General features: G+C 38.0%; 2 protein-coding genes and 2 long non-coding RNA genes across 5 annotated transcripts; 1 reads left to right on the forward strand and 3 right to left on the reverse strand.

The window, feature by feature from the left end:
* Nucleotides 1–691: 691 nt before the first annotated feature.
* LOC137732683 (uncharacterized) lies at nucleotides 692–1,438 on the reverse strand. The gene is made up of 2 exons (XM_088687149.1): nucleotides 1,202–1,438; nucleotides 692–1,069 (listed from the first exon to the last, which is right to left on the reverse strand). Exons 1-2 carry the CDS (start codon nucleotides 1,436–1,438, stop codon nucleotides 692–694), a joined length of 615 nt encoding a protein of 204 aa, XP_088543275.1.
* Nucleotides 1,439–7,178: 5,740 nt separating this feature from the next.
* LOC137732032 (uncharacterized) lies at nucleotides 7,179–10,334 on the reverse strand. 2 transcript variants are annotated; one of them, XM_068471322.2, is made up of 6 exons: nucleotides 10,020–10,334; nucleotides 9,248–9,484; nucleotides 8,455–8,566; nucleotides 8,200–8,374; nucleotides 7,873–8,110; nucleotides 7,179–7,713 (listed from the first exon to the last, which is right to left on the reverse strand). In XM_068471322.2, exons 1-6 carry the CDS (start codon nucleotides 10,192–10,194, stop codon nucleotides 7,421–7,423), a joined length of 1,230 nt encoding a protein of 409 aa, XP_068327423.2. In that variant the 5' UTR covers nucleotides 10,195–10,334; the 3' UTR covers nucleotides 7,179–7,420. The 2 variants fall into 2 exon arrangements, with proteins under 2 accessions (XP_068327423.2, XP_088544481.1); XM_088688355.1 differs by having other exon boundaries at nucleotides 7,832–8,110.
* Nucleotides 10,335–18,064: 7,730 nt separating this feature from the next.
* Nucleotides 18,065–18,935, reverse strand: LOC148689967 (uncharacterized). Its single transcript, XR_015957761.1, has 3 exons — nucleotides 18,884–18,935; nucleotides 18,697–18,793; nucleotides 18,065–18,565 (listed from the first exon to the last, which is right to left on the reverse strand). It is a non-coding gene; the product is annotated as an uncharacterized LOC148689967 (long non-coding RNA).
* Nucleotides 18,905–20,829, forward strand: LOC148689968 (uncharacterized). The gene is made up of 2 exons (XR_015957762.1): nucleotides 18,905–20,115; nucleotides 20,219–20,829. It is a non-coding gene; the product is annotated as an uncharacterized LOC148689968 (long non-coding RNA).
* The last annotated feature ends 3,453 nt before the right edge of the window (nucleotides 20,830–24,282 follow it).

The raw sequence follows: 24,282 nt of genomic DNA on the forward strand, positions 1-24,282 counted from the left end.
CTTGCCTACCAAACTCGCCATTTTCCTGCATCTCCATGGCAACTCCATATCCCGTACGCACCGTATATTATCCATTCTTAGCATAATGCCATATGATTCTATCCTCACATCCCATTAAACTGACTGGCAACCCAAGTATAAGCTTACACTCATCCTCGTCAAAACATCTCCTAATTAAGTCACCCTTCCACACTCCCTCCGCAGGTTCAATCAACTCATTCACCATTACAGGCATTTCAATGTGCTTCGATCTCACTTTATAAGTATGTGGTTTGGGCAACCAAGGATCATGGGCTACACGGATCCTCATTCCATCACCCACCCGCCAATGCATACCTTTTCTAAGATCATTCTCCCCTGAATAATCCTTTTCCATCCCTAGGAGGAGTGTCTCCCCAACGTAGCTTCCATAAACGATCTCTCTAGAAAGTATTTATCTTTAAGAATTTTTCCAAGCAAAGTGTCCAAATTATGTGAAAGTCTCTAAAACCAAGGCCTCCAAACCTCTTTTGACGTTTCATTTTCTTCCAAGATATCCAATGCATATCGCCTCTATTTTTATTCCCCCTCCACCAAAACTTAGCTATAGTAGATTCCAATTCCTTACAGAGGCTCACTGGAAGCTTAAAACACGACATTGCGTAGTTTGGTAACGTTATAGCCACCGCTTTTATGAGAACCTCTTTTCCTGCTAGCGACAAAAACTGCTCAGCCTACCCATTGACCATTCCCTCCAGCGCTTCCTAAACACTCTCAAACACCACCTTCTTAGATGAACCAAAATCAGCCGTAATCCCCAAGTACAAAGAGCAATTTTCCTCCACTGTTGCCGCCCACAATTTGCCCCAAAATATAAAGAACTCTTCTCCCTGTTAATCACTTGCCCAGATGCTTCTGCATAACATCTTAATACCTCAATAACGTCCTGAACCTCAGTCTCATTCGCCTTATAGAAAACTACAACAGCATCGGCAAAGAACAAATGTGATATTGACAACCCACCAGGAACCACTCGAATTCCATGCAATGCACCTCGCTTCTCCCTACGTCGAAGCAAAGTTAAAAGTCCCTTGACACAAATCAAGAACAGAAATGGTGACATCAGGTTTCATTGCCACAACTCTCTTTGTGGTTGAATGAATCTAGTGGATGCACCATTGATTAGTACACTATACGTGATAGTAGTAATACACTCCGCTACCCGCTGACAAAACTCAAGTTGAAAGCCCAAAGCATCCATCATTGCAAACAAAAAACTCCACTCCACTCGATCATACGCCTTCACCATATCCAACTTCATAGCTAGAGAAACTTCATCACCATCACTTGGTTGATTACGAGAATGCAATATCTCGTGTACCACCAAAATATTATCCTGAATCTGTCTCTCAGCCACAAACGTCGATTGATTCGCACTAATGAGATGTGGCATAGCCATCTTTATACGATTGGTCAATAATTTAGCAATCACCTTGTAGACCACATTACATAATGATATCAGCCGTAATTGAGACATAGTATGTGGGCTAGAAACCTTCAGAACTAGAACAAGATGAGTATGATTAATTTCCTCAACAGTTTTCCAGAGAACCAAAATGCTCTCACCATATCATCCATATCTTTCCCAACGACATCCCAATATTCATGGTAAAAACTCCTAGTGAACCCATCAGGGCCAAGGGACTTATCCGCTGGGATTTGGAAAACCGTTTGCCTTACCTCCTCCTTCGATATAGGCTGCATTAATCTAGTCACATTCGTTGCGAAATCCGAGTATCAATGCAACTCGTGATCTCTTCCACCCTTTGCGGAAGGTAGGTAATAAAAAGGTTCTGAAAATAGCTCACAATAATCACATCCACCTGGTTTGGATCAATACACCAAACCCCCTAAGCATCCTCCATACCCAATATCTTATTACATCGACACCGTTTCACCGTTTGAGCATGGAAAAATTTAGTATTTTTATCCCTTTCCTGAATCCACTGAGTCTTTGACTTTAGCCTCCAATAGATCTATTCCTCCTTAATCAAACACTTTAATTCACTCTTCTTTTGTTGGACCTTCGCATTAGCAAAATCCAAAGACTTATAGGCTGGCCGTAACTTAGTTTTTAAAGCTTCAGCACGAACCTTTGAGTTTCTGCCGCTAGTCCGTCTCCAACCTTCTAGCCTACGGCAAAACCATTTCAACTTTTCGACCACTTTAAACGCATAAGATCTCGTAAAACCACGTCCCAAATTCTTCTTCACAATGCCTTGACACTTTTCCTCTTTATTCCACCTTGAATCATAGATAAACCATCATCTCCGAATAAGTAGTCTGACCACCGTATCCAAAATAAGCATAACGTGGTCAGACCTTTCTAAAACTTCATGCATAACTTTCGCCTCCAGATACATATTGACCATCCATTTGTTGCCAACCTACGGTCCAAACGTTGTTGTATGGGCCCTTTATCCCTGCGGTTCCTCCATGTATATGGGTATCCCGTAAACCCCAAGTTAAGCAACCCATTACCAACAATAAAATCACAAAAATCCCGCCTACTCGCTATTGACCTATAGTTCCCTTATTCATTCTCCGAGTCGTCAATAATATCATTAAAATCACTAATAAGTAAACAATTGTCCCCAACAGCCTCAACTTGGCAAGACAGCACCCTCCATTGCTCATTCCTCCTTTTCTCATCCGTACTTGCATAAATTGCAAACAACCTCCATTGTTTATTATTCTGCCCATCATTAATGCCAATCTCTATAAAGAAATCCACATATTTGACAAGTAAGACATCATCATAGCTCCTCAAAAAAATACATATGCCACTCGCAATTCCCCGTGGCTCAACAGCATGCATGAACTCCATCCTAAACCTTCGTTTTAAATAAACATAACGATTACTTTGATTTTTAGTCTCCAACAAAATCACTATGTCAGGGATGTGGAGCCTATTTTGCTTCATCAAATCGTTAACTGTCAGGTCACCCCCGATACCCTAATAGTTCCAACATATTAGCTTCATGAGGACTTGGGAGACCCCTTAAGGCTGGTCTCCTCCGCCTCAGAAAATATCATCTTCTGTGGTTAATTGCTTTGCGGTTCAATGCACTTCACTGGCTTAACATACTCTACCTCCTGGATAGCTCGTTTCCTCAATTCTTGTTGCTTCATCACAGCTTCAATGATAGAATCTAAATCAAAATGAAAATGATCATCTTCCCTTACATCACCTCCCTTTCCCAACACGCCATCCATTTCATGCAGCACCGGACCCTTCGCCATGCCTCGTCCACCAGCATCGACTCCCTCCCTAACCTGCACCTCAACATTTAAATCAATCTCACATTTCGTCTCCTACGACACACATACCACATCGACCCGCTCATCCTCCTCCGACATTGTCTTTAGAACCACATTCACAACACCATCCGCGATCACCCCCTGACCAACCAACCCCGCATCAAAAGCCTTATCTCGAGCCTTCCTCGTTTTCTCTTCCTCTTCTGTTTGACAATGAATCACATCACTAAGGCTATTACCACTAGGCCCAGACTCCATGTCACATACCTTAGCACCCCCCCGGAGTATGAGTGACACAATCAGCGCCATGTTGAGTTACAATTTCCCCTGACTTGCCTTGTCCCCCCGTTACAAATATCGTCGGAGACTGAGCCTTTATTCGTAAGTCGTCCCATTCAGTACTTCGTTCTTTTCTTCGTTCCTCTAGATAATACCTACCATGTGATCAACTTGATCCACCACCCTGAAACACCATTCTCAAAGAAATACCATGGAGATTAAATTCTGTGTCCAATCCCCTATACGCCAATTTCACTCTTATATGTGCGGAGTCCTCACCCACCACCCTATCATCTTTCTGCATATCTCTACAAACTCATGTCACATGCCCCATAAGCCCACATATGAGGCAATATTTAGGTAAAGATTTGTATTTAAAATCCACCCAAACCGTTCCTTCATTCGGGAAATCTACAAACGTCCCACGCATGAGGGGTTTACGTACATTGAGCCGTATCTTCACTCTAAGAAACTTGCCAATGCAGTCATGGCTCCCTATTGTATCCACTATCCGAACAGTACCCATCAATCCCCCAATAGTTTTCGCCACCGCCGCAATCATACTGAGTGGTGGAACATTATGAATTTGCACCCCAAAAACACCAAGAGACAATGGGCTCCACCGATGAAGACTCTTCCCCGTTCTATTAGCCACAAACACTAGATCATTCTTGAAAGTCCAAGGATGGTCCGCATCCAACACCCTTTGCATGTCACTTTGCCCTACAAACTATGCTAAGAACCTACGGTCATCGATATCTCGAATGGACACACCCTCCCTTCCTCGCCAAAGTGACGTAAAATAATCAATAAATGATTCACCATGCACCTCCTTGGACATAAAGACTTCTGCAACCATAGTATACTGGAACCCTAGCAGAACACCTTCCACAACCTTTCGATCAATTGTGATTCCATTCCGCTCCTTGTCAAACAGTCGAAGATTGGCTCCAAACTTGTTCCCCAATTCTTCTATATCCATCGTCTCACGATATGCCGCCATGACAGCAGCAACTTCCTAAACCAACAAACTTGTATCGTATACCCCAAACCCGCACAAAATTGTTCCAGCCCCACCCTCCTTTCAGATCACACTCTTTTGCGATAATCCTTATCCTAAACCAACCCTAAGTCTCCCATTGTAGAACCCTTGCGGCAAACCCTAACCCTAGCTGGAACCCAAAACCCTCCCTTCGAGGAACACATAAAATTCATATAAGAAACAATACTCAATTTAATTACTGATTTTCATATGTTGTATTACGGATTATGTCACGTGAATGCAGTTTACCTATAATATATTTTATTTTGATGAAGGATGCAAAATGTTCATACTAAAAATTGGCAAAATCAAATAAACTTAATTGAACACCGTAATAAGGCAAACCTTTTTGCTATTTTTGCTTAATTCCTATTGACCATTTGCTACTTTTCAATACTACAACCAAACAAAATTCAAGTGAAAACTAAATTTGGTGATTCCAGCTAACATCCACTTTATTTTACTTTATTTAATACAGCACGACGTTGAAAGGATAGGATTTGATTTTGCAATCTCATGTGTAAGAATAAATGTTCTTCATCAATTGAGTAACAAAATACTTCGATATTAATAGCCACAAGCACAAGTAAAGTCTTAACAATGTGAATGTTGTGATAGAGCAAATGTTGTGATGACCCTAGCTAGTTCACTGCCAAGAACAAACAAATGGACCAACGATTCTTACCTCAGTTTTCGCAACAAATGAAAGAGATGGCTGATCATTCTGCTATTTATCTACATGGTCTCATATGTATTTAACCATCAAAAGTCACTTACACACACATGAACAACTGATTAAAACATATGTTCGGATATTTTTATAGTAAGCTATGTGTTTGGTTGACAACAACAAAATATAGTTAATTTATATTAAACCAACTTTATAGGTATAACTTCATTCTCACAAACACAACCACTTCAAATTTTGGATACCGTATATTTATAAATAAAAAAATTAAACGAATGAAGTGTGTTTGGAATGGTTTGGATATGTTTCTTCTTTGACTCGCCGCCCTTGTAAAAAAAAAATTAAAATTAAAAACAAGAAAAATTAAAATTGAATAGAAGAGACAATTTCATGTCGCATCAATCCGGCCCACGTATTTTGCATCAAATCATCAACATACGAAAAAGAAATATTTCCACGCCAATAAAAACGAAAAAGAAATATTTAATTGGTTTTTTTGGCGGAATCAGAATATTTAGTTGTATGTTAAAGATATTTCCTTCTCTTCCAAGGATAGGAAACAAAACTACTTCATTAGGCTATCTTCAATTCAACAGTGATAAGTTTCAAAATTTAGCCTTATATTTTTAATTGTTTATTTATACGTCTTAGAGGGTTAATTAAAAAAAAAATTTCTCGCAATAAGAGATATTTAATTCTCACTCCCAACTTTATAATTTTTTAAACTTTTATATTTTCTTTGAATTTTTTTTGCTAACAATTTTAGAATTAGTTTTTCTATAATCTACCTTATTTTATTTTTACTAACATTTTGATGTAAAAAATTCAAATTCCAGAAAGAAAAAAAAATGGTTGTGAAATATAGGAAAATTGAGTTTTTATGGACTAATCATCAAATGGACGGTATTTATAGAGTTTTGGACGAGTTTTGGCATTGCAACTAATTTGGATCAATTAGTAATAATATTTTTACCGTTGAATTTAAATTTAAATCGTTAAATCTTTTTAATTATCTTTAAAATTGATTAAATTAGATTTAAATCGTCAAATTTAAAAAGGGATGTAGCTGGGCAAGGCGCACTGGATCAAAATCCATGATGCGCGCCGACGATTGGATGCCGACGACGCTATAATCGGTCCGTAGAAGAGATGCTTGCCTTGCGCTCGCTTGTAGAAATCTGTCTGCTCTGATACTCCTGACACGTGAGGCCTGCCCTCGCTGTTTCTCCACGTGATTAGGCTGCAAGATGGAGCCCTTGTGATCCAGTAAAACAACAGCAGCAGCAGTTGGTGCTTCCTCGGCTGCGTCGGCGCCCTCGCCCCGCAATCTCCTTCCCAGTCGCAATCTCCTTCTCCATATGGATCCTATCTAAATAATCCAAGTTCTTTTCTTTTTCACTTGATTGTCAACACATAACTCAACATAATGTAATATTTTTGAATTAGATTAGTTTACCTAAATAATTTCATTCTCAACCGCTGGATTCAATAAATATATAAATATAAAAATAATAATTAAATAAATTAAAATGAACCGTTAGATATTCAATATCCATTGGAATTGTGGCCGTCGGATCAGAAAAGGAGCCGTTGGGCTTGTGTCACGGGGTGACAGAAGGCTGACAGCCCCACATGCGTGGGCCAACGATGCTGAGGCGGGTCAACGTGTGTAGGACATGTGCTCGTCTGGCCTAAACGAGTCAAGTTCACTTCCCTTGTTCCACTCTCACATGTAGACTCAACTGCTAATTTGAACCTAAATCTTGGCCGGAATTTGACATTTTTTTTTAGTTCTAACACTTAACCCCATTTTAGCACAAAGGTTGGAATGATGTTGGGGAGATAGAAAACTTACTCCAAAAGTTAAGGTTGGTCTAAACAAATTTAAAATTTATTGCAATTTTTGCTCCATATGTGCAAAAACATGTTTAATCCTGAAATTTATCACATATCGATGGAAATTGTGCTGAGCTCAAGTTTATTACAGACTCCCAACCGTGACTATTTCTAAAAGCTAATTAGATAATTACATGACTAAATTTATACTCCACAGATAAACAACAAAAATAGTTACAGCTCTTGGAACCTCAGAAACAAAGTGCAGGAGGTACCTAGAACTCGCGATCAGGGAAAAGTAAAGGAGCGACGAGGGACCAAACGTATATTGCAGCAGTAACCCATTCTGTGCAGATTCGGACCCAAACCGATGTCCAGCCAACGTCAATGAGATCTGAGCTCTCTGATGAGTCGGTCCAACCCGAAAGCAGCATGGCTGAATACATGCTAGCCAAGGCAAATATCAGATGGAAAAACGTATAGGAATAACTGACGGGTTTTGCTTCTTTGTCCTCCTTCTCTTTCCCTTCTTCCAATTTTTTGCCGTCAAGAAGAGGTGTCTTTGCAGCTGCACCAGTGCCACAACATTCAACAAGTTCGGAAGAACTTAAATACGTTATGAACAAGAAGTACGAGGATAGCTTTCATAAATTGCAACATTCAACAAGTTTGGAAGAACTTATTACTTTTGGCTGAACATAAGGGATTACAAAAAGCGATTGAGTACCTCCCTTAGGTGAAGTTGGCGGTGATAAAAAAGTTGTTGATGATCCAGCACGAAGGGCAGAATACAAAACTGAAAGAACAGTCGTCGCCATCCCAAGAAGAAGGGTACTCACAGAGACTGCTTTGGAATGGTGAAGACCATTGCAAGCGTAGTCACGAGGTTCACTGGAAAGAGCCGTGAAGCACACATAAGCACTATAAACAGATATCACCGAAGCAGGGAGGAGGCTGCCATTCACCTGTTTGAGATTTCCAGGCAAAATCATCCACGGACCTACTAAGTCCCAAAGTTCATACAAACGAATGAAGTTTACCCTTTTATCCTTACCTTCGGGTGTAATGCAATAACTGCAAATCCAAATGCGAGAATCATTGTCATGACAATAAAGAAGATATTAAGGCCACAGTCTTCGCCGGAGGGGTTGAACCAAATGAACAGAACGCCTGAGAACGCAAATGCTGCAAGGTAGCATACAATTGATACAACAAGCAAAGCAATATACCTGAAACATACATATTCCTTGAGTGAGAACTGAAATTCAACCACTGAAGGTGAAATTTATCTATTTGTACTTAAACTAACCATTTTTGCTCATCTTTCTCCACCCATGCATCATTCCACGAGTGAGTAAAGTCTAATAAGATAATCACTTGAACCAGTAAAAATAAGCCTGCCCCAAATTTTGATAAGACACCTGCAAACCCAGCATACAACTAAGTGGGAACTAGAGTAGGGTAACCAGTAAAAAAATGAAATTACAGAAAGAAAATACAAAGAAATCTGATTTGAATCGTTTGACAAAAAAGGAAGGGCAAAGAAGAGAGCTGCAAATAATAGTTGATTAGGTTGCTTTAGAAATATCATTAAAATCGATTTTAAAACCCCATCCCTACACTCATCGTTTCACTAAACCACAATGACTAAGGCAAAACAAACAAAATTGTTAGAAAAACATAAGACACTACGTCGTTTGACTCAACTTCTTTACGTGGACAATTCATCTTCTCCCTCATGTCTCACGGTTCTACAACTGCAGGATGGGCCCGTGACCACTCTGGTCTTTTAGTGGCTCCGCCCCTACCATCATGCACACCAAATTTATAAAAACATAATGGAAAATTTGTACAAAGAAAAGTGCATAATTTCATTTTTATAGTATCAATAACAACATGGGAAAAACAAAGCATTATTAGTCTCAGAACTAAAAACTCGTGAGTATCAAGTAAAGCCGAGAAATGGCCACAGATTCATGACTGACCCCACAAACAAACTACGTCAGGCTCAAAACATTCTCTATTGCAGAAGGTTAAAGAACTGAAAGCAGAAAATACTAATAGCTCAAACTGAAATATATATATATCGAGAAAAAACTAACCATAGATTGTAATGACAATGTCTGGCATGAAAAACATGAGAATGACAAGCAAAAGCCAGATCACCATCTTGGCAATCCATCCACCATGATGCCAGGAATCTCGTCTGTCATTTTGATCTTTAACTCCAATCATTATAAGCGCAAATGCTGCGAAAAACAAGAAATTCCCCATGCTCACACGAAGAACCGCTTGTGTTTGATACCACACCTTGGTGTGTGTCTCAGAAGAGCTTATCCCTATAAAGACCAAACCCCAAAAGGATATCAAAAATCAAATCCACAACAGTCGCAACTCGCAACACATTTTGGGAAGTGAAACATAATCTCGGTTATACACTCACTAGCATTTCCAATATTAAACTCCTAATTTGAAATCCTTTAAATTCTTGATTGAAGACTATCCGAAAACAAATTAGGCTGAATTCCAATATAGCACTTCAGTTTTGCATGCTCGTGATAGAGCTGTTAAAAATGCAATCACGCCGCTGAATTTCGATTTCTTAATTTAAATCAACGAATAACATCAAGAAAATTAGATGATTCAGATATTTGGTATTCCATTCATCTTCTAAAATCAACTCCAAAATCCAAAAACTTGACAGTAACTACAATATGCATCCCATGATAATAAAAAAAAAAAAAAACCCTGTTCATTATTTCAGAGACGAATTCAATTCTGTCACTAAAACTGAAAAATCTGACGATTCCTCACGTACCCAAAAAAAATCAGCTCCAAAAACGAAAAGGGTTGTTGGAAAAACGAAAAACTCACATGGGATTTTCTTCAAGAGAGGAGCTCCAACTTCTCTGAGAATCCAAGAAACTATGAGGGAGAGCCCGAAGAGACCGCAGTAAGCAAGCCTGGCCGACTTGTTGGAAATCCCAGAGGCGACGGAGCCACAGAGGCCGCAGGTGGAAGCGGTGCAGCAGGACAAGCACCACGACATCTGTCTGTACCGGCGTTGTTGAGAATTCTGGGCAACTGGCAATCACAGGGAAGGAGGGAAGTAAGGTATGAAGTGTTGGTGTGAGAGGGAGTGACTGGTAGCTGAGAGCTCTCGTGTGTTTTCTGGAACAGGTATATGTTTTCTACTTTGTTGAATTTGAATCGCGTATTTTACGTACGTAATTTGAAAGGTGAATTTGCATGATTGCGATGGAATTTACCATTTACCATTTACCATTTACCATTTACTAAGGTGGAAGAAAGGTAAATTTGGTGGACAAGCCTGATTCTTCTTTTGTTAGCCCAAACTTGGTTTGGTCCAGGCCCAAAGAACTCACTAAACCACATCGGGTTGGTCTGACAAGAAAGGAAGGTGATTTTACTTGTCGGACACTAGTTTTAGCTTCCCATACATCTTCTTTATTTTTTATTATTGAATCGTATAAATAAAAACTTAACTTATAAGATTAAACTGAGGTATTTCACAAGCTAATTAATATGGTGTTATCGTTATCATTTTCTAAAGAAAAACTCCTCCTCTCCAAATAGCCCTCCTGTGCGAGAGCCGATGCTACTCTTGAAGGTTTTCTTTTCGATATTGAATCATTAGCTATGAAAATTGGAGATGCGAAGTTTGAGTTCGTTTCCCGGGGTGGTAATCTTGATGCCCACGCGATTGCCTTGCTTATCGCCCTGCATGGTGGTGCATTCATTTGGAACGAGATTGGCTTGAAATTTCTATTCAATAATCTTGCAGAAGATGTAAACATTGCAATTAGATTATAACAAAGTCTATCTTTCGACAAAAGAAATTTTATTACAAATGGTCATTGAGATTGACCATATGGCGTCAAGTGGATTAACTATAAGAAACTATATTTTTTAGAGTGAACCAACTAACGAGTATTCTGCACTGGCACTTCTCTTGCATCCCACAATCCCAATTGGAAAAAAAATTCAATCTAAATTCAATTCAAATTTGATAGGATTATAACCAACTAGAGAAAATAAGGAGCGAGTTCGTGGAGGCAAAGAGCTTAAGCGGTGTCATGGTGCCTTCCTTCTAATGATGTCTTTTTTCCCTTTTTTTTTAGTTTTAGTTTTTTTTAATTTCCTATTTTACTTTTAGTTTTAAATCTTTAAACAAAAAAAAAAATTCTTATAGTTAATCCACGTGATGCCATATGATTGGATTAGTGGGATATCAACACACTAACAAAAAATATTGATGAAATTTAAATGGAATGACTAAACTGATGTGTGGTGGTGAAAGTCAGGGATCAAATTTATTGATTTTTGAAATTTTTTGAAATTCAGGGATCAAAATGAGGAGTTTGATCAATGTGAGGAGTTATTTGCGGTAAAAAAACCCTTATTTTGTGTAATCCACTTGTCGCCATTTTATTAGATTTGTGGGTCCCACATACCATTTTTTAGTTTTCAATTTGGTTGTTCATTGACTCGCGTACTCAATGCGATGTGAAATGCTATGTTGATTTTTTATTTACGTTGTCGGTAATTTATTCGAAGTGTAATCTGATTACGTTGCTGATGGTGATTGAAAAGTAGTGGAGAGATTTTGTGGAGTTTGGGTTAGCAACTTAATGAGAAGCTGCTTAAATATTTCATTTTCATTTTTATTGCTTCATGTTTTTAATGTTTTTGGGTTGGGCTTTAGTTATTTTTATGTTTTTATCTTTCATTGACATGTTTAAAAACTAGTGGAATTCTTTGAAATATAATGAAAGTTTTTGTCTCCATATATAAAGCTCCCTTGATATTACTCATTTGTGTTATAACATGCATATTTATTTATTTCTACTATTTTATTAGACGCTGATGTATTAAATTAATAAAATTATTCTTACCATTTAACTTTATCACAATTTTATATCACCAGATGTGATAGGTGAGGTGGACAGCTAAGTCAATTAAAATGAATTTTGTGGCAGTTGAGGTAGATAATCACATAAATAACTCAATTTTTCATTAATAAAAAGTTTAAGAAATAATTCAAACCCTAAATTTTAGGTGTTCTTAGTTTATCTTCCTCCCTCACCTCTTTCTGTTGTCAACTTGCTTCTCAAGATCAATTTTGTTTTTTATCCCAAATGTCGTCGATCTACATGTCCATAGAATTATATCTTCTAACTCATGATTATTTTGTTCAGGTTATACCATTCGTCAATGTTGATGAATTATCCATGTCACATCCCGGTCCGGGGTGGATCACTTTCCGGGCCCGCTCTATCACCGTAGCACGATATTGTCCGCTTTGAGCTTACCATTCCCTCACGGTTTTGTTTTTGGGAAATCACGAGCAACTTCGCAGTGGGTCATCCATCATGGGATTGCTCTAGCCCCATTCTCGCTTAACTTCAGAGTTCCTACAGAACCCGAAGCCAGTGAGCTCCCAAAAGGCCTCGTGCTAGGTAAGGATGAGAATATATATTTAAGGATCACTCTCCTGAGCGATGTGGGATGTCACAATCCACCCCCCTTAGGGGCCCGACGTCCTCGTCGGCACACACGCTACCAGGGTTAGGCTCTGATACCAAATTGTCACATCCCGGCCTGGGGTGGATCACTTCCCAGGCCCGCTCCACCACCGTAGCACGATATTGTCCACTTTGGGCTTACCATTCCCTCATGGTTTTGTTTTTGGGAACTCACGAGCAACTTCCCAGTGGGTCACCCATCATGGGATTGCTCTAGCCCCTTTCTTGCTTAACTTCGGAATTCCTACGGAACCCGAAGCCAGTGAGCTCCCAAAAGGCCTCGTGCTACGTAGGGATGGGAATATATATTTGAGGATCACTCCCTTGGGCGATGTGGGATGTCACAATCCACATCCTTTGTTGATAACTAATTGGGTTAGAACTTGAAAAAAATTGACAATCTGATGGGAAGTGCTCATTAATGGCAGTTAATCGATGCGATGCTTGATAGTTTGAGAAGATCTAACCATATAATCTTTGAAATAGTTACCATCAGTTCATTTGCCGGAGAAGGATGGATTGGAGCTCTGATAGTCAAGAGGTTGAAGAAGTGATGTGAATGTGGACAGAGGAGAGGGAGGAGGAGGCTACATGGAGGGAGGCATGAAAACGTACAAAACTAGGGTTTTAAATTTGAGATTTTGTTGTGTTTATCCACCTTATTTTTTATAATTGATATAGCTTACACACCTCAATTGCCACATAAGATGGTATAAAAGTGTGGTATATTTAGATAGCAAGAATAGCATTACTCATATTAAATATGACGTAACATGTGAATTTATGGCACCTCATGTTGATACGTCTATCACACAAAAAAATTTCTCTTCCTTTTCCACCCTTCCTTCTGTGTTACTTGGAGTCCCACAAGGTCGATCATTGGTTGGCCAGTCTCTTACCTTCAGTTTATATTAGATAGATGATACATATGATTGTTGATTGAGAAGGTACACTATACCCTATACCTTGACCTACACAAAAACATTAATCTTATAAAAAGGAGTCGCCATTTAGTACTACAGTCTAATGGTATTCCTTTGCACTTGTAAATGAAAGAAAAAAAAAAGATTATGAAAGGAGTCTAGAGTTTTGCCAAGGAGAGGATACATTTTTGTATGGCTGAGTCTCGATTCTTTTTATGCCTTAAAGACATAAAACTTTATAATTTATTTGGTGAATGCAAATACGACAAGTGAGATAATCTTTAGTGAATGACTCAACTAAAATCTAGAAGCCTAAGTCTAAAAACTAATCTTAATCTAAATGATTAAGTTGCAGTAAAATCAAAGATCGGCCGGAATCACTTGACTTTAACTCGGACTAGAGCAGCAACTTGATACTGAAAAAGCACTTCGATTGGGATTTACAAGGTCTTAAACTAACATTTTCGCAACCCAAATACTCCGAGGTTTGAATTCGAAAATGGATTGATGTACGTAGGTCCAATTTGAAGAAGGTTAGGGTTTCATCATAAAATTAATTGACAATATAAGGAGTAGTCTAATTACATATAAGCACATACTAGGGGGGTGCCATCTCCAATCAATGTCTAGATCCCCTCACCAATAGGGTTTATATCTCTAGGTATATGTCTACTTTGATGAATCATTTGTTTTATACAATAAAACCAATTGACAATACGAGTAGGAGCCCAACTACTTATAAGTTATAAGCACATGTGTGGTCCCTTATCCCATTAATGTGGGACTGCATTCTTAGCACACCCTTTTACATGTGACGAATTTTCAAGCCTAGTATGTGGACAACACGAATGGGGGTGGCGTGGAATGCATGTAGCCGTGGGGCGTCACATGTGAGACAACTTGCTCTAATATCATAAAGAAAGTTGGAGTTCTAGCATAAACGAATTGGCACTATGAGGAGGAGCTAGCCCAACTACTTATAAGCACATGAAGGTTCATTGTCCTAAAAATGTGAGATTTATTATTGTCAACACAATTCTCATTCAGGCTCAAGCAACGAGGACAGGCGAATACATGAGCTTAGATGCAAAGGATGAACACTTCATTAGAGCAACAAGCCCTTTGTCATGTTATGAGATTAACCATGTTACAATCACTCGTATGATTACACAACCAATTAATCTTATGGTTTACCGTTAAACACACACGCTCACCATATCAGTTTATGATGTGAAACCGTTGATGGTTGCCATTTGCCAAAAGAGAAGCTACTGGCTACATATGCTCCACGACATCTCTCAACTGTAATTAAAGAGTCACCCAAATATAAGCTAAACCCTACCAGCTGTAGGTTGTCACCATGTTTTGGTATATGAATCTTTTTCTCTTTGACAGTCCAACGATGCAGCTATTTGCTCGTTATGTCTGTTGAAAGGGAATGTTGTGATTGTGGTGTCTCAGTTAGTCACAGTCTCAACTCAAAAGATCAACCCACTTCCCTTCAACTTCATTTCCTAAACATCCCAACAAATTAATGCAACAAAAGAAGGCACTCCCCACCAACTTGGAATTTTCCAATCTTTCTAATTATCTCCTAACTAAAGTAGTTCAGTGACATTTTGATGGTGTCCCCAAGTTGCTAACACACACACACACCTGCCTCATCTCTAAGTATGTACGACTCTCATTGAGATATTGTTCATAGGGCCAATCTGATTTGGATCTATGTCAGCTGGATAATAGTAGATCATTTTCTCATAGGTCCACATGGATTTAAGTATAATAAAAAATCTTATCGCCTGATGCTTTCTGCTTATAAGATAAGGTTTGAGAACATTTCAATTGCTAATCGCAAACATGGCAATGAGACATGATTAGACGCGTGAAGTGGGAAATGTGACTGTGATGTTCTTGGGGGACTTGGCGATGAGAACACAATGTCACAGTATCTTTGGAGTGAAGGACACTATGAAATGTCATCGTAGCGTTGACATACAATTATTGTGTATTATAACTTTTCTCACAAGACATTATATTACTGGTTTGGGACACTACAATGGTGTTTCTTCATTTGGAGAAGCCAACTTGGTCAACTGGAGTCACCAAAATTTCAAAAATTTCATTATTTAAGAAAAACTTTCAGTCGTCGTATGATATTACTAATTAATGAATGTGTTATAATATGAGTTATACCATCAAAGTTGATATTTTCATATGAGTGGGATAACAAGACAAGTGCTTGAGATCTTAAGCCACTAAATTAGGGTTTAGAATTGAAGGAAGAGTCATAATTTGTTCGTGAAAGTAGAAAAGCTATAGATATTGGTCGTGGGAAGCATGGGCAGGAGACTTGCCAAGTTGAAAAGAATGGTGAGGCAACAAAAAGGGAAGCACTATATTACTAGCGTTTGCATTTCTATGCCTCTTGGTTTGCGCTTGATCGTTCGGGCCATGCATTGCATGCAGTCCCATAATATGTATGCGTAAAATTAGTACGTTCTATATCGATCGTTAGGAGTTGATATGTGAAGAAGCATGGATGTTAGATTGTGAGAAATTCTCAAGTGTAATCAGAGATGTATTCCAGTATTCTTATCTCTCTTATCACATGACATGATCATTCAATGAGAGTATAGAAAAAGAAAATGAGGGACATGTCTTTGGTTGCATGGTGAATTTCTTAATTAAGAAGAGGTTTTACTGTATCATTGACGCACTCTATTAATGTTTTTTTCCTAGTTAAGAGTGTGAGATGTCTATAGTGATCAGTTTAATTTATTGAGAATAATATTTTTGTGTAAGTGCAAATTTTAAGTTGTAAATATTGTTTTGAGTATGTTTTTTTTGTGTGTTTCCTATAATAATATAGCACAAGATGGGAACATGATCTAACAAGGTGGACTTTGTGGTGTTGATTACCAACTATATAAAATTACAAAGTACGAGAAATCCAATCGTGAAGTATTTATATATGTACCTACTCAAGCATGCAGTCTTATATATTCTTTACACACACACACACACACACACACACACACACATGTATAAATCTTGTACAGATATTGTACATAAGTTTTAAGGAATCCATCCAAAAGCTCCCTGAAATTCTGGAAGAGAAATGGTTAAATTTGTTAAGCCATCTATATCCTTAACATACATAGATAATATAAACATATAAATATATATAGCTAGACACACACATATATAGTATAGTTAGTTCATTCAGTGGACAAATTACAGCATATAATAATAGCGGACAGAGGTGGCCTTGAGATTGGGATGAAAAACTCCAATCCTTGTCAAGTTTTTCAGGTGATTGAACGGGGAGACAAAGCTCATGTGTCTGCTATGCCATCTTTGTTCTCAATGGGAGCCCCACTCCTTGTAAACCCATTTACGGCCGACACTTGTCACCCTACCAAGTACTGCCTCATCAGATCCTTCCTATGTGCCTCTCTATAAGGCAAAGCTATAGCTAGCTCAAGTTCTTCCATGACCAATATTGCAACCTTGAAATTTTTCATACCAACGTACAAGTATTTCTCTCTCTCTCTCTCTCTCTCTCTCTCTCTCTCTCTCTCTCTGTGCCTGAAATAGTCTCGACAGTTGCCGTCTAACATGAAGGGAGAGTTGTCCTCCGTTTGAATGCCCAAGCTCCGGTCGTGGGAGAAATGCTTGAGGTTGATGAGGGAGTAGTGGAGAGGTGACTGTTTTTACTATGAAAGGGTTGGAGTTGTGTTCTTGTGATTTTGAATTTCCTATTGAAATTGGATCCAAATAGTTTTCAAGAATGTAAAGCTACCTGTGTCTGGGATGAGTTTAAATACGCATACCATGTAATTAAATGATAATGCTACATGTAAAATTCAATGATAGTACTACATGTAATGTACTATATTTACTGAGCTCATTTAGACTCCACATATTTAATAGAGGTGACATTTTCTTTATCCGTAAATATCACCCTCTAGAATAGGTTAATTGTTGTGAATTTTGCACTGATACATTCTTTTGAACCATGCTTTAGCCTACTCAGAGATCAAAGGTACGATGCCGTCTCATGTGGTATTAGAGTTGCATGAGAGATTAGTCTATCATCAATATGTGTTGATATATTAAAAAAAGAAATATAGAAATAAAAGAATAGCTTAATTGTTGTGCCAGAAAAGCTTATTACAAATTTGATGCTAATAAAGCTTGTTTAGTATTGTGGCCATTTATTGCAGAGCATGCAAGTTGTAAATTTGCAAATTCACGATGAGAGCGAAAATTTATCACTACACCCGAGGTCTCTTGTTTGATTCCATTTTTCCTCAATATCGCTTGTATCCAACAAAAATATTGAAGGAATCCTCAGCGAGCATGCATCACGCATGTTCTTTCTTGGTCTTGAAGTAATATCTTCGTTTAAACTCGAACTAGGAACACAACAGAAATTGAAAGTCGAGAATTGAAGGAACAAACTGTCTTCATTTATTTACTTCTTATTGTACAGATCTGAATATTTCTGAAAACGTGCATAGCAGAAAGAATCGTGCATATAAATCTTGCACTTGTTATTGAACTACTTTCTTCATATACCGTCGTTTACAAAACAAAAAGTAGAGCCAGCTCGACCTATGGATTTAATATGAACCAAAAAAACGAGTGGAAATAATTAGTAAGGTACTAAACTTACAATGATATCCTCCTATGCAATCTAATGTAGAACTCCACCTCTCGAAACCTACCCGCCACCCAGAGAACAAAAATCGAAAACAAAAGCAAACTACTTTCGTAGATGCAAGTCAAAGCCAATTACCTGAGGAGCAACCGGATCAGGAAATGACGAATGAGCAAGATGAATCATCTCTTCTTTCCAAGATGGGGTTCGCCAGAAGTCCGTTGCAATGTTGCCAAGGACCAATCATCAGCAGATTTCTTGAGGGTTAGTCCTTGCTTACTTTTTGGCCTGCTTAGGGCATCATCACAATAAGAATAAGAAAATATTAGTCAGCTTCGACCACTGGACAAAAATTGAACATTAAAAAAAAGAGTGAAGTTGAGAGGCAAATCAACTGCCCAGCCCCCTTTGAAAATAACATTTTGTCCAGTGGCAGGTCCCTTGTTCACATTTAACCTCCAAGTCGATGGAGCCCGTGCCACTGATGAAGCAGCTGCAGCTGCAGCGACACGTATTCTGCAAAGAAGAAGAAGATTAATCCACTTTCAAATTATAACTTTCGTACATAATGTCAACCAGCTATTTGCTTTTGTCACTCTATGATACCTTTTATGTACATCAACATATTCATCTGTTTCATCAACAATCTCCTCCTGCATTTTTCAAGACAATCATCACTACAAGCAAATAAACAATTTTCATTAGCTGAAAGTACAAGAGTATCAGTTGCGTGTACATTACCTGCAGGCGTTCTTTAAATACATCTTCCAGAGTGATAATCCCAAATGACTTCACCCTCCTCGTTATCCTCTGATACCTGGAGCAAACCATTTGTTGCTTTATCACTATGGGGTGAAAAAGTTTCCTTGTATCTATGAGGGGGGCCTTGGTATCTTGGTTATATCAACAACAACACTGTCCGGCTCTCCATCCTGCTTGGATAACAAAGGAGTAGTCAGTTGGGAGTCCGTGCCGATGTCTCCGTTCCATTCATCTCTTTCCATCAATGGTTGGTCGAGCAATTTTTATTCAGATGTCTCCGTTACATTCATCTCTTTCCATCAATGGTTGGTCGAGCAATTTTTATTAAGATATGGTGGGAAAATAAGACACAGGGGTGGGGATATTAGCACTCTAACCTTGTTTTTATTTTTTTTATTTTTATTTTTTATATTGTATGTTACAAAATTATCCTTTATAGTGGTAAATTCTTTCACAGACATCTATCTCCATCCTTTATCGTTGCTACCTTCTCTCTTTTTCTCTGCAATTCCGTCACGCGCCATCGCCTCGCCTTCAAAACCCTTTGTCTCCTCTTCCAAACCCTCACTCCTGGCGATGAAGGACCGGCCTCCTTCCTCGTACGGCTCCATCTACATCCCTCCCGACCATCGCCTCTGCTCCGTCTTCACTACACCCAATTATACCTCCCATGTTTCAATCGGCTCCAAGCTCCAGGAAAAACCAGACTGCTGCTGCTGCTGCTGCTCTCAACCGGAGGAGCAGCACCAGTGGTGCTCTGGTGTACTACCAAACTCAGCAGCAGCAGGAGTAGTTGCACAAACCCAAGCTATAGCAGACTTATGTTTACAACGCCAACGTTTCCGATGAAGGCTTTGATCGCAAAGTTGAGTTGTTTCTATATGTGGATTGTGTACTCGTGGAGTTGTTAATTGGGAAGCATGCGTGTTTACTAAGTGTGAATTGGTGATTGCGTTTCAATTAGGGCTCAACAGCTGATCACATTGATCAGAGAATTAGTCTTGTTTTATAAGATCTTATTAAAATTTGAGGGAAGATCAACAACTGACCGGCTCACTCTCAAGGCTAATGCTCAGGTGAATATTCATCTTTGGTTTAAATTGTTCCTTCTTTTCTTCTTGTGTAGAAAAAAATGTGGAAGTAGCGATGTAACCCATTTATTTTGACTTTTATTTACAGTTTGCAAATGAGACGCACATGTCTATTGGCATGGTCAATTTGGACTACAAGGTCATCTTTCAATTTACATGTTTCAGTTCTTCAGGAACATTTTAGTGTACTAGATTGCCTTCAGCTTCGTTAAAGTCTCCAAGATTAGTTTTAGAAGTACATGGTGGTTCTCATCTCATGTGTCATATGGATATGGTGCTCCTATGATTACACAGGGTTCAGACTCACCAATTTCTCCAAAATAACGACCTAATGTGAAGCAATAAAAAAGACTTGTTCATATTGGTGCAGAAATTAGATGGCATGCAAGGTCACCTACTAAAAAAAGAGGGAATACAACAAACTGTCAGGCAATAAGAAAGGCTTGGTGCAGAAGTTAGACTATGATGTTTGAAGAGGTGGACGAGTGTTTCATTTTTTTAGTTTTTAATTTGGTTGTTCATTGACTCGCGTACTCAGTGCGATGTGAAATGCTGTGTTGATTTTTTATTTACGTTGCCGGTAATTTATTCGAAGTGTAATCTGATTACGTTGCTGATGGTGATTAAAAAGTAGTGGAGAGATTTTGTGGAGTTTGGGTTAGCAACTTAATGAGAAGCTGCTTAAATATTTCATTTTCATTTTTGTTGCCTCCCATTCCATACTCAAAGGCATTTCAAGGACCCATTTACCGATAAGAAAATCGCTTTAGCCCGTTGGTACTTTAAGTTGGGGAGTTTTCTAACCGCATTTTCCCTCTCGTTATCGAAACAATATATGATGGAGTGTTTATATATGGTAAAGAAGGTCAGTTCTGTTGCTGAAACAAAAAGAAAATGAAAGACTCAAATATCTTTTCTAGGTTAAAATTGATTTTGCTAAAAACTACACAAATTTGCTTTACTAAAAATTATATAAAATTGACTCTACATGTATTTATAACTAATTATGCAAAAATGATCGAGGTCAGGTTGGACTAATGACATGTATGTAATTTTGTTCATGTTGTACATATTTGAAACTGATTCTGCAACAATGGTCGAAGACGGTTTGAACTGATTCTGCAAAAATGGTCAAGGACGGGTTGAACAAGGACAGGCTAAACTGATTCTAGAAAAATGGTCGACAACAGGTTGAACTAATTCTGCAAAAATGGTCATAGACAGGTTGAACTGATTTTGCAAAAATGGTCGATGACGGGACTGACTGATTTTGCAAAAATGGTCAAAGATGAGTTGGACTGATTCTAGAAAAATGGTCAAAGACTGGTAGAATTAATTATGCTAAATTGGTCAAAAAGGGGTTAAATTGATTCTGCAAAAATAATCGAAGATGGGTTGAACTGATTGATTCTACAAAATTGATAAAGACGGGTTGAACTGATTATGCAAAAATGGTTGAGGATGGGTTGAATTGATTCTACAAAAATGGTCGAAAACGGATAAACTAATTCGGTAAGAATGGTCAAAGATGGGTTGAACTCATTCTGGAAAAATTATCGAGAACGTGTTGAACTAATTCTGCAAAAATGGTCGATGATGGGTTGGACTGATTTTGCAAAAATGGTCGATGACGGGTTGGACTGGTTCTGTAAAAATGGTTGAAGACGAGTTAAACTGATTATGCATAAATGGTCGATGACGGGTTGAACTGATTCTAGTAATAAAGGATACAAACTGATTCTGCATAAAATTTTAAAACTTATTATGCATAAATAGTTGAGGATAAGCTTATGGCACATATTAATTTTGTTAGATTTGTAAGGGCTGGATTTTCTTAACAGCTCTAAAGCATGGAGTTCATTGAAATATAGTGAAAGTTTTTATCTCTATATATAAAGCTCCCTTGATATTACTCATTTGTGTTATAACATGCATATTTATTTATTTCTACTATTTTATTAGACTCTGATGTATTAAATTAACAATATTATTCTTACCATTTAAATTTATCACAATTTTATATTACATGATGTGACAGGTGAGTGGACAACCAAGTCAATTAAAAAGAATTTTGTGGCAGTTGAGGTAGATAATCACATAAATGAAATTTGAGGTAGATAATCATATAAATAAAAAATTTCAATTTTTCATTAATAAAAAATTTAAGAAATAATTCAAACCCTAAATTTTAGGTGTCGTTGGTTTATCTTCCTCCCTCACCTCTTTCTTTCGTCAACTTGCTTCTCAAGATTGGTTTTGTTTTTTTCTCCCAAATGTCGTTGATCTACATGTCCATAGAATTAAATCTTCTAACTCATGATTAATTTATTCAGGTTATACCATTCGTCGATGTTGATGAATTATCCATATCCTTTGTTGACAACTAATTGGGTTAGAACTTGAAAAATTTGACAATCTGATGAGAAGCGCTCATTAGCGGCGGTTAATCAATGCGATGCTTGACAGTTTGAGAACTTCTAACCATATAATCTCTGAAATAGTAACCATCAGTTCATTCGCCGGAGAAGGATGGGTTGTAGCTTTGATAGTCAGGAGGTTGAAGAAGCGATGTGAATGTGGACAGAGGAGAGGGAGGAGGAGGCTACATGGAGGGAGGCATGAAAATGTACAAAACGAGGGTTTTAAATTTGAGATTTTGATGTGATTATCCACCTTATTTTTCACAATATCTTTTATAATTGATATGGCTTACACACCTCAATTGCCACATAAGATGGTATAAAAGTGTGGTATATTTAGATAGCAAGAATAGCACTACTCATATTAAATATGGCGTAACATGTGAATTTATGGCACCTCATGTTGATACGTCTATCACACAAAAAAAATTTCTCTTCCTTTTCCACCCTTCCTTCTGTGTTACTTGGAGTCCCACATGGTCGATCATTGGTTGGCCAATCTCTTGCCTCGTCAGTTTATATTAGATAGATGATACATATGATTGTTGATTGAGAAGGTACACTATACCCTATACCCTGACTCTATACAAAAACATTAATCTTATAAAAGGAGTCACAACTTAGTACTACAGTCCAGTGATATTCCTTTTCACTTGTAAATGAAAGAAAAAAAAAAGATTATAAAAGGACTCTAGAGTTTTGCCAAGGAGAGGATACATTTTTGTATGGCTGAGTCTCGATTCTTTTTATGCCTTAAAGACATAAAACTTTTATAATTTATTTGGTGAATGCCAAATACGACAAGTGAGATAATCTTTAGTTAATGACTCAACTAAAATCTAGAAGCCTAAGTCTAAAAACTAATCTTAATCTAAATGATTAAGCTGCAGTAAAATCAATGAGGCCGGAATCACTTGACTTTACCTCGGACTAGAATAGCAACTTGATTATGAAAAAGCACTTCAATTGGGATTTACAAGGTCTTAAACTAACATTTTCGCAACCCAAATACTCCGAGGTTTGAATTCGAAAATGGATTGCCGTACGTAGGTCCAATTTGAAGAAAGTTAAGGTTTCATCATAAAATTAATTGGCAATATAAGGAGAAGTCTAATTACTTATAAGCACATACAAAGGAGGTCCCTTCTCCAATCAATGTCTAGATCCCCTCACCAATAAGGTTTATATCTCTAGGTATATGTCTACTTTGATGAATCATTTGTTTTATACAATAAAACCAATTGACAATACGAGGAGGAGCCCAACTACTTATAAGCACATGTGTGGTCCCTTATCCCATTAATGTGGGACTGCATTCTCAGCACACCCTTTTACATGTGATGAATTTTCAAGCCTAGTATGTGGACAACACAAATGGGGGTGACGTGGAATGCATGTGGCCACAGAGCGTCACATGTGAGACAACATGCTCTAATACCATAAAGGAAGTTGGAGTTCTAACATAAACCAATTGGCACTATGAGGAAGAGCTAGCCCAATTACTTATAAGCACATGAAGTTTCATTTTCCTATCAATGCGAGATTTATTATTGTCAACACAATTCTCATTCAGGCTCAAGCAACGAGGACATGCGAATACATGCGCTTAGATGCAAAGGATGAACAACACTTCATTAGAGCAACAAGCCCTTTGTCATTTTATGAGATTAACCATGTTACAATCACTCGTATGATTACACAACCAATTAATCTTATGGTTTACCGTTAAACA

Source organism: Pyrus communis, chromosome 16 (assembly GCF_041283825.1).
Source record: "Pyrus communis isolate YQ-2024b chromosome 16, ASM4128382v1, whole genome shotgun sequence".
NCBI lineage: Eukaryota > Viridiplantae > Streptophyta > Magnoliopsida > Rosales > Rosaceae > Pyrus > Pyrus communis.

Excerpts from the sequence above, each read along its gene's own strand:
- LOC137732032 (XM_068471322.2), bottom strand. The coding sequence starts at position 10,194 with ATGTCGTGGTGCTTGTCCTGCTGCACCGCTTCCACCTGCGGCCTCTGT. Across the intron at positions 8,111-8,199 it reads TTATTGCATTACACCCGAAG|GTGAATGGCAGCCTCCTCCC; the intron begins GTAAGGATAAAA and ends AATCTCAAACAG. Across the intron at positions 7,714-7,872 it reads GCCAACTTCACCTAAGGGAG|CTGCAAAGACACCTCTTCTT; the intron begins GTACTCAATCGC and ends GCACTGGTGCAG.
- LOC137732683 (XM_088687149.1), bottom strand. The coding sequence starts at position 1,438 with ATGGCTATGCCACATCTCATTAGTGCGAATCAATCGACGTTTGTGGCT. Across the intron at positions 1,070-1,201 it reads AACTTGAGTTTTGTCAGCGG|GGACTTTTAACTTTGCTTCG; the intron begins GTAGCGGAGTGT and ends ATTTGTGTCAAG.